Source organism: Chrysochloris asiatica, unplaced genomic scaffold, assembly GCF_000296735.1.
Source record: "Chrysochloris asiatica unplaced genomic scaffold, ChrAsi1.0 scaffold00084, whole genome shotgun sequence".
In the NCBI taxonomy this organism is placed as follows: Eukaryota; Metazoa; Chordata; class Mammalia; order Afrosoricida; family Chrysochloridae; genus Chrysochloris; species Chrysochloris asiatica.
This window is the reverse complement of record NW_006408602.1, coordinates 5,583,716-5,594,908: the sequence shown is the minus strand read 5'-3', so window position 1 is coordinate 5,594,908 and position 11,193 is coordinate 5,583,716. Positions and strand designations below refer to the sequence as shown.

General features: G+C 39.2%; 1 protein-coding gene across 1 annotated transcript in view; it reads right to left on the bottom strand.

The window, feature by feature from the left end:
* The window catches only part of COQ3 (coenzyme Q3 methyltransferase), a 23,641-nt gene extending 13,109 nt beyond the window's left edge, over positions 1-10,532 (bottom strand). The window contains exons 1-3 of the mRNA XM_006865859.1: positions 10,448-10,532; positions 8,724-8,850; positions 5,435-5,587 (exon numbers count right to left, since the gene is read on the bottom strand). Coding sequence (XP_006865921.1) covers positions 5,435-5,587; positions 8,724-8,850; positions 10,448-10,532 — 365 coding nt within the window. The remainder of the gene's footprint in view (positions 1-5,434; positions 5,588-8,723; positions 8,851-10,447) is intronic.
* Positions 10,533-11,193: the final 661 nt, after the last annotated feature.

Here is an 11,193-nt window from a genome sequence, read left to right as displayed (position 1 = left end):
CTTAAAAAAAAAAACAAAAACTAGTCTAGTTTAGATTAAAGGAGCTCTGGTAGTGGTAGTGTAGTGGCTACAAGTCAGACTGCTAACCTCAAGGTTAGTAGTTCGAAACTACCAGCCATTCCTGGGAGAGAGATGAGGCTTTCTGTTCCTGTAAAGATTTGCAGCCTCAGGAACCCTATGCAGGATCACTATGAGTCAGGTCTGACTGCACAGCACACCACCAGTTTAGATTAACCTAATTTTATCTGCAGGGAGTACTGTTGACACAACCGTTAAATGCTTGGCTGCTAACCAAAAAGTTGGTGATTGAACCCACCAGCAGCTGCAAGAGAAAAAAGACTAGGTGACCTGCTCTAGTAAAGAACTGGTGTTGTTAAGTGCCATCAAATTGGTTCCGACTCATAGCCCAAGAAATCCCATGGGGGCAGTTCTATTATATAAGGTTGATAGGAGTCAGAACTGACTCCATAGCACACAATAATTTAATCTGCTTCAGAGATGATGACACCTGAGATGTCTATTAACTATGTCATCAATACTTGCTAGAATCTTCTCACATCAGTAATAAATGGATTAGTTTACAGGGTTTAGAAGAAGCAGGCCTATATTTTACAGGATTTATCTTTATTTCCAGAAGCCCTAGTAGCGTAGTGGATTACGAGCTGGGTTACAGTTCAGTCTACCAGTGGCTCCCATAAAGATTTACAATCTTGGAAACCTGATACAGGGGCACTATGAATATGAACCGACTCGACAGCAGACAACTAGCACCACCACCATCTTTATTTCCTTCTAAACTGAGTTTCTTTTACTTTTACTTTTCCAAATTAACGTTTTCATACATGAAAACATGATCATGTAAACAGGGATCCAAATCAAGTACAATGATTTCAAAGATAATTATAATAATAGTTTACTACACACACATTCACAATAAACCAAAACCTGCTCATTCAGCTGATTCCCACTTAAAGAATGGACTGCACTCAGTAGGGTTCTCAGTGGCTGTGAGCTTTCCGTAGATCACCAGGCTGTTCTTCTGAAGCACCTCTGGAAGGGTTCAAACCATCAACCTTTGGGTTACTAGCCCTGCACTTAACTGTTAGTGCCACCCAGGGATTTCTCACACACATGGGAAGAAAGTATATACCCAATGGCATCATTGATGGCGTCAAGTGTGGCGGCAGTAGTGAGGTTGGCCCAGGATCCCACATTGTTTCGTTCTATTGTGCATGGGGTCGCTATAAGTCGGTTCCGACTCGATGGCACCTGACAACAACAACAATGGTGTTGTGAGTTGCTGTGATTCTGAAAGCTATACCGCCGATATTTTAAATACCAGCAGGGTCACCCATGGTGGACAGGTTTCAGATGAGTTTCCATAAAAAGACAGACTAGGAAGAAAGAGTGACGAACTGCTTCCAAATATTTAGTCACTGAAAACCGTATGAATTATCAGAGAAACACTGTCATATATAGTGCCGGAAAAAGAGCCCCTCAAGTTGGAAGGCACTCAAAATGTGACTGGGGAAGAGCTGCCTCCTCAAAGTAGAGTTGACTGTGATAAACGCGAATGGAGTAAAGCGTGTGGGGGAAAAGCCCATGGGACCTTCATTTGCTGAAGGGGCACAACTCAAAATGAAAAGAAACAGCTGTAAACATCCATTAAAATTGGAACATGGAATGTACGAAGTATGAATCTAGGAAAATTGGAAGTTGTCAAAAATGAAATGGAACACATAAACATCGATATCTTAGACATTAGTGAGCTGAAATGGACTGGTATTGGCCATTATGAATCTGACAACCACATGGCTTACTATGCAGGGAATGACAAATTGAAGAGGAATGGTGCTCCATTCATTGTCAAAAAGAACATACCCAGATCAGTCATGAGGTACAACGCTATCTGTGATAGGATAATATCCATGCGCCTACAGGGAAGCCCAGTTAATACCACTATTATTGTGTGGCTCATGATAAATACTATGGACAACATTGCAAAGTATGAGTATTCCAGAACACTTCACTGTGCTCATGAGCAATCTGTACTTGGACCACGAGGCAGCTGTTCGAACAGAACATGGGAACACTGAATGTTTAAAATTAAGAAAGGTGTGCAACAAGGTTGTATTCTTTCACCATACTTATTCAACCTGTATGCTGAGCAAATCATCTGAGAAGCTAGGTTCTATGAAGAAAAATGTGGCATCAGGATTGGAAGACAACTCATTAACAACCTGCAATATGCAGATGATACAACCTTGCTTGCTGAAAGTGAAGAGGACTTAAAACATTTATTGATAAAGATCAAAGAGCACAGCCTTCAGTATGGATTACATCTCAATGTAAAGAAAACAAAAATCCTCACCACTGGACCAATAAACAACATTCTTATCAACAGAGAAAAGATTGAAGTTGTCAAGGACTTCATTCTTCTTGGATCAACTAGCAACCACTCAAGGAAGCAGCAGTCAAAAAATCAAAGGATGTATTGCATTAGGCAAATCTGCTGCATAAGACCTTTTTTAAGTGTTGAAGAGCAAAGATGTCAGCTTAAGGACTAAGGTGCGCCTGACCCAAGCCATGGTATTTTCAATAACCTCATATGCATGCGAAAGCTGGACAGTGAGTAAGGAAGACTGTAGAAGAATTGATGCCTTTGAGTTATGGTGTTGGAGAAGAATATTGAAAGTGCCATGGGCTGCCAAAAGAACCAACAGATCCATTTTGGAAGAAGTACAGCCAGAGTGCTCCTTAAAAGCTAAGATGCCCAAACTTCATCTGTGATACGTTGGACATATTGTCAGGAGGGACCAGTCACTGGAGGATATCATGTTTGGTAAGGTGGAGGGTCAGAGAAAAAGAGCAAGATCCCCAACGAGATGGATTGGCCAAGTAGCAGCATCGATGGACTCAAGGGTGGCAACAGCAGTGAGGTTGGCCCAGGATCATGCAGTGTTTTGTTCTGCTGTGCATAAGGTCGCTATGGGTCGGTACCGATGGTGTTGTTAAGTGCCATTGAGTCAGTTTCAATGCATAGTGACTCTGTACAGGGTTTCTAAAGAGCAACTGGTGGGTTTGAACTGCTAACCTTGAGGTTCACAGTCCAGTGGTGATCCTACAGAGTCACACCAGGAGTCAATATGTATCTTAATTATGATTATCTTAAAATCATATGTAATGAGAATATGTATATGTAATCATACGTAATGAAAAAGTATATGTAATGAGAATATTTTAGAATATCTTTACTGAATTGGGTATCTTTTATTAGGATGAACTGAATTCTGAGCATAATCTGGATATAGTAGTTATGCAGATAACTTTGGAATGCTATAATATATAGTAGAGACCCACTTCAATTAAAGTCTGATTCATTCTTCACACAACAGACAAAATGATTCTTTTATAGCATTATTCATATCATATCACTGTCCTTTAATGCTTCCACCTAAACTCAGATTAAATGTCAACTTCCAATGATACCTTGCAATATTCTGGGTGATTTGTTTTATTGTGAAGTCTAAATAAAGGTGCCACAGTAGTTGCTGCTGTTGTTAAGTGCCATCAAGTTGGTTCCGACCCATTGTGACCCTGTATAGGGTTGCCAAGAAATGGCTGGTGAGCTTGAACCGCCGACCTTGCAGTTCAAACTGACCCTGCAGTCCAACACATTAACCCATAGTGCCACACCAGGACTTCATTACAGTAGTTAGAAGAGAACAATTCTCAAGTTTGAGTGTGTATCAGAATCACCTGGAAGGTTTGTTAAAACACACTGCTAGACTCCATATTCTGAGAGAGTTGGTATAGGGTGAGACCTGAGAGTTTGCATTTCTAATAAATTCTCAGGTGATACTGGCATTGCTCACCCAGGGCCACTCTTTGAGAACCACTGCTTTAGCCTAATCGAATAACATTTCCTGCTTTTCCCTACTTTCCTATTTCAGCAATTCAGTGGAAATAAAACGGTGCTCTTTTTGCTGGACTGATACTGGCTGGACCAGCAAAAAACAATCAGGAAATTCCTTGAGAACAGAATCTGATCCTGAGATTCTCAGTGTCTATTACAATGGTTTGCCCATATTAGTTGCTCAAAACTGTTTGATGAATAAATGGACAAAAGAACAAATGAAGAATTTCTTAAAAATTCAAGCCCTGATGAACCCTGTCTCTTTCTCCTACTTCAAATGATAAATTCCTGTTTTGTTCATCTTAGTAATTTTACAGAGTCCAGTCTCTTCATCCCCAAGTTCTGCACAAGGTAAGTTCTCAATATATATTTGTTGGATTCAACTCTTAGCAGTATTCCCTTTACTAGAATACAAAGATGCCACAACAGATCCCTTGCTACAAAATGACCTTGATACCATAAGATCTTAGTTTCCTTTAACAAAGAATTAATTCTAATTAACCTGATAATGTGTAGTTCTGGTTTGACACTGTAGGATAAGCACTGGACTGCTAACCACAGTTGGCAGTTCAAACTCACCAATCACTGCTCAGAGGGGTTGCTATGAGTCAGAACTGATTTGACGGCACTTAACAACAAAAACCTGATAATGTAGAAACTACTTCAAGTTAACCTAGGAAAGCAGCCTAGAAATTGGGAGACATTATTAAAAACGAATGGTTTCACACCTTATAATATGGATGCACCTGGAGGACATCATGCTGAGTGAAATCAGTCAATCACAAAAGGACAAATATTGTATGAGAACAATGTTGTAAAAAGTTAAGAAAAACGTTTTCTCAGTAAAATAAACAATCTATGATGGTTATGGGCTGGTGGTGGTGGTTGTGTGCCATGGAGTCGGTTTCAACTCATAGAGACCCTGTATATGGTTTCCGAGGCTGTAAATCTTAATGGGAGTAGAGAGCCTCATCTTTCTCCCAAGGAACAGCTGGTAGTTATGAACTGCTAACCTTGAGGTTAGCAGCCTGACTTGTAACCACTACGCTACCAGAGCTCCTTGGTTATGGGGCTAGAAGAAGGGAAAATTATTCACAAGCTAGAGGGTTCACACATGCTAACCTGGGTAACAGGGTTGGCAACATAAAACAGGAGGGAGGTTAGCAGAGGAAAGATGAAGGTAGCGTGGGACACAGGGAGGAATGCAATGATTAAAGTGAATACAGGTAAATACTACAGTTGTTACATGGAGGAAATTGCAATCATTGTAAAAAAGCAAAGTACATGATTTGTTAAATGTAAAATGGATGATTTGTTCCGTAAACCTTCACTCAGTTCACAATAAAAAGTTTAAGAAAAAAAATTAATGGTTTGAAACACTGAATATGGAAAAGAATTTTCCTAATTTCCAAAGCAAACTTAAAATGCAGCATTTTGAACCTAAAGATTCATACGCAAAAGCAGAAGAATGAATTTAAAAAAAAAAAAGTGTGTTTAAAAGAGTTTCTAGAATGTTACCTAATAAATGGTACCCTTAAGTCATTCATAGAATGAAGAGGTGCATATGCTCCTTGCTCATCCCACCACTTGTGAGCCAACATCTGGAAGGTTTTTATTTCATTGTCGTCTATTGTGGTTTGTGAAGTACTGTACGGTCTTGTCCCAGGGTACCTAAGGGGACAAATGAAGATCCAGAAAATATTGTTGTAAAGTGCCATCAAGTTGGTTCCAACCCATAGCAACCCTGTACCGGGTTTCCGAGGCTGTAAATCTTTACGGGAGCAGAAAGTCTCATCTTTCTCCCATGGAACTGCTGGTAATTTTGAATTGCTGACCTGGTGTTCTTAAAAATGTAATACTGGATACACTATGTATAAAGATATTCTTACTTATAATTTTTTAGATTCTAAATATATATTTAAGCACTGGTGGCACTATAGGATAAGCACTGGACTGCTGCTAACCATAAGGTCAGTGGTTCAAGTCCATCAACTTCTCTGAGGGAGAAAATTGAGGCTTTTTGCTCAAGATTTGTTGTTGTTGCTGCGTGCCATCAAGTCAGTTCCGACTCATACAGACCCTATATATATAATAGGGTTTCCAAGGAGTGGCTGGTAAATTTGAACTGCCGACCTTGAGGTTCAGACCGAACCTGCATAACTCAAAAATGCTATACAGAGTCACTGTGAATTGGAACTGAGTTGACAGCTGTCAAACACATTTCTTTGAATGTGTGTGGCTCTCCACAGTACTGGTAATCATCCAATCTTCTGCATCAGGGTCCTGAAAGGGCTCACTATCCCTCTTCCAAATCTCCCACTGCAGGGCTTAAACCCATAATTTTTCGTATACTAGTTATTATTCCTGGTGTAGCACTGTGGGTTAATGCACCAGACTGCAAAGCTGTTTGAACTGCAAGGTTGGCGGTTCAAGCTCACCAGCTGCTCCTTGAAAACCCTATACAGGGTCGCTGTGGGTTGGAACCAACTAGACGGCACTTAACAACAATAACAACAACAGTTATCATTCCAAAATCCTGGTGGTGTGCTGTAGGATAAGTACTAGACTGCTAACTACAAGGCTGGTGGTTCAAACCCACCTATACAAAGTCACTCTGAGTTGGAATTGATTTGAATGCACTCGACTGCAAAGTCGGTTTGAATCTCAAGGTCGGCAGTTCAAGCTCACCAGCCGCTCCTCAGAAACCCTATACAGGGTCACTGTGAGTTGGAACCAACTTGATGGCACGTAACAACAACAAAAACATTTATTATTCCAGGCACTCACATTTTGCAAATTCTGATCTTTTTCAGTTTCACCTCAGCAGCCATGACTGAGCTGGTTCAAACCAGTTTGAAACTCTACTCTAAACTCATCTCCCACTATTCATCTGCCCACTTCAGTTATGCAGGCCTTCCTTCAGCTCTTTGAAATGGCCATGCTGGCTCCTTCCTCAGACACTTTGCAAATGTTCCTTCATTTATCCCCATGCCTTCCACAAACACCTTACTAATTTTTTCTCATCTTCAGATCCTAACTTAAATGGAATATTATCTAAGAAGTCTCCCTCATACACTAACTGGATCGTGTTTCCCTATTTTAACGTGTGTGCCACTTTGTACTTCTTCATGGGGCTATGTGATTATTTGGTCCTGTCTGCCTCTCCTCTAGACCATAAGCACTATGAGAGCAAGTAGAATTCTCTCACTCACCATTTTATTCCTACTGACTAGCATAGTTCTTGGAATGTAGTTTATACTAAGAAAACATTGGTCAAATGAGTAATATCAAGGAGATGATTCAGAAAAGCATATACTTCTCCTAAAAAAAAAATTGAAATTAAACGGGATCCAACAGGAACTAAAAAGAGCTCTGGTAGCATAGTGGTTATGAGTCGGGCTATTAAACTGAAGGTCAGCAGTTCAAAACTACCAGCTGTTCCGCAGGAGAAAGATGAGGCTTTCTGCTCCTGTAAAGATTTACAGCCCTGGAAACCCTGTACAGGGTCACTATGAGTCAGAACTGACTCCACAGCACACCACCACCAACAACAACAACAACAGGTTCTAAACAGGGACCAGCTAGTTCCTACACCAAGTTCCACTGTATAATACATTATGGAAAACCCTCCAAAGGTCTGCTTGGGTAAAAGAAAAGGTTGGTAAGTTAGAAAAGGTAATGTCATTCAAATTTTTACTGTTTTTCTTTGCTACATGTTGTTGTTGTTGTAAAGTGCCATCGAGTCAGTTCCAACCCTTAGCGTCCCTGTATAGGGTTTCCAAGGAGCGGCTGGTGAGCTTGAACCTTGGAGTTCAAACAGCTTTGCAGTCTGGTGCATTAACCCACAGCACCACACCAGGACTCCCTCTTTGCTACATATGTAGTATATATTCTATATTCATTACTTTTGGTCATTTTTAAGAGTGAAATATTACTTTTCTATAACAAAACATTTTCCATAAACTCTTCTTTAATTGTCATGTATCTTATGAATATTATCTTTCTTTTTCATGTTTAGTGCAAAGTTCAGTTATCAAAGATTAATTTACAATAGAAAACCATTCCTCATTTGACTATGAATAATGTCACACATGTATAATCTCAAAGGCGCTAGTTTAAGAGAAAAGTAGGAGCATGCACTTGGAAAACATCTCAAGTCTCAACACTAAGAAATATTTTTCACAAGGGCATAATTTAGTCTTGTTGTTGTTGTTGTTAAGTGCCATCGAGTCGGTTCCGACCCATAGCGACCCTGTACAGGGTTTCCGAGGGTGTAAATCTTTACGGGAGTAGAAAGCCTCATCTTTCTCCCGCGGAGCGGCTGGTAGTTTCGAACCGCTGACCTTAAGGCTCGCAGCCCGATTCGTAACCACTACGCTACCAGAGCTCCTTATAATTTAGTCTATAAACTATGAATATAAAAAGATATTATTTGGGTTCATTGTTACTACTGAGAATGAACACTTACTCCCTCCCCCTATTAACATTACACTTAACAATTCCTGTATTATTTGGTCCTGTTATAAGGATATTATAAGTAAATAAAAATACTTTTGTAATAATAATTAAAAAAAAAAAGACCTCTGAATTTATATACTTGATGTACATTATATTATTCTATCAACGTCCAGGGGACATTCTTCAAATTTAAAAGTTGTTGAAAATTAAATTAGTTAAAAATATTTAAATAAGCAAAAGCAATCTTAAAGTACATAAGTGGTTATATACTGATGGGGTTTATTAAACACTAAACTACTGTTGCATATATAATTCTATAAATATTTACCACAGTAATAAACATACTCACCTATAACTTTTCATTTTATTCAAATAGGAAAAAGTCATCCTATAAGATCTGAACCCCATGGTTTTGTGTTCATTGGAAACATGTGGTTTAATTTGTAGAGTCCAACTGAGCTGCTTCTCTAGATAAGCTGGGGAAAAAAAATTATATGCACATGTAATTGTAAGTATATGAATCCCTGATATGAACATAATTGAAAAAACTATTTTATATGGTAATTCAATATTATATACTATGAGAGAGCTTCAAAAAGTTTGTGAAAAGTTAAAGATAATTAAATGCTTCCATAAACTTTTTGAAGCTCCCTTGTATGACTGATAAGCAAAAGGGGTTTTCCCTTTTGAATTTTAGTCTGAAAAAAATAAAATTAAGTTTTACATTCTACAATCTCACTCTAACCAGACCGTTTTGAAAATATAATTAGAAAAAATAATCCTTATGTAATTAAAATTCTTTCATTAGTTTTGCAACCATATTGTGTTGTACCATTAAATTCAAAGCATCAAGACCAACTTAGAGGTTTATATCAACTTTTTTGGGGGGGTCCCAAAGGAGTAATTGGACAGCAAACCACAAGGTTGGTAGTTCCAGCCCACCAGCCACTTCACAGGAGAAAAATGAGGCTTCCTGCTCCTGCAGAGATGTACAGCCTTAGAAACCCTATACAGGGTTGCAATAAGACAAAACCAACTGACAGCACTTACTAAAAACTTAACAAAGGGGTATAGTACTGATAGATTTTTCTCACAGAACTTAGGACAATCACTGGGGTTTACTATGAAGAAATTTTAAGAAAATTGAAAACTGCACTAGTGGGAAAAAGGCCAGGAGGAAAGTTGCACTGAAATATTGTTTTCCACCATGACTGTACATTTGCTCCTTCTCTGACAGTAGCAAGGGCTGTCCTAGGAGTATTTTGTTGGAAAACCTTCCCACATCCACTCTACAGCTGTAATTTTGTCCATTCAGACTTCTTTTTGTCCCCCAAACTCAAAAGAATATTGAAAGGAACACAATTTAAGTCCCTGAAGGATGTGAAAATGACAGTTTTGATGTGTGTAAATCAAAGAGCACAGAATTTTGGGGGAGAAGGTTTGATGTTGCTTCATGCCATTGAGTCATTCCTGACTCATAGCAACCCTGTATAGAGTTTCCTAGACTGTAATTCTTTATTTACAGGAGCAGAAAGCCTTATATGTCTCCCACATAGCAACTTGTGGTTAGCAGACCAACACATATGCTGTTAGTGCTTCTTGGGGAATAGTTGCTGTTGAGTTGGTTCCAACTCATGGAGACCCTGCAGAGGACTTCCAAGGAGTGGCTGATAAATTTGATCCGTTAACTCACCTTTTGGTCCAGTGCTTATCCTACAGCACCACACTAGGAAAGGTTAGAGGGATGGAAACACTGCCTTCAGAAGAGTATAAACCTATAAGGAGGGTATGTCAAAAATCAAATAGCTTCAAATTTTGATATTTTTGTTTAATGAAAGTTTCTATTATTTTGGGGCAATACTTTTTTGTTGTTTAATGTTTTATTTTGAATTATGTGATAGTTTACATGGGAGAGCATTAGCTTTACATGCCCTCTACCTCTCTGGGTCTAGAGTCCCCAACCACTCCATCGCTCCACATCTTCGTCTCTGCCTCCATCTCTGGGGGCAATACTTTTTTACTTACTTTTGTATACACACAGATGCATACATACATCCTGGAATTCACACTCACCTAGCCTATATGTGCAAACTAACATAGGAACTTGCTTTATGAACAGGTTACTCTGCTGTAGAACATTAATTTGTTTAATAAACATTCAGATAAAGTAGACTTCAGGACAAAGAAAATTATCAGGGCAAAAAGATGACTGCATCATGATTAAAGGAACAATCCACCAAGAAGATAAAGCAATCCTAAATAAGCATACACTGAACAAAAGAACATCAAAACATATGAGGCAACCAAGGAGGAGATCCAGGCAGCCAACAAATGTATGAAGAAATGTTCACTATCACTAGCCATTGTTGTTGTTGTTGTGAAGTGCCATCGAGTCGGTTCTGACCCATAGCAACCTTGTAGAGGGTTTCCGAGGAGCAGCTGGTGAGCTTGAACTGCTAACCCTGCAGTTCAAACGGCTTTGCAGTCTGGCGCATTAACCCACAGCGCCACACCAGATGCAAATCAAACCAACAATGAGATATTATCTCACACCAGCAACAACAGCAAAGATCAAATAAGTAGAGGACAATAAATGCTGGCGGGGATGTGGAGAGACTGGGATGCTTCTGCATTGCTGGTTGGACTGCCAAATGGTCCAATCTCTCTGGAAAGCAATATGGTGCTTCCTCAGAAGGTTGGAAATAGAAATATCTTATGATCCAGTAATTTCTCTACTTGGTATTTACCCACAAGAAATACGAGCCATAACACGAGTAGATATATGCACACCAATGTTCATAGCAGCACTATTTACAATA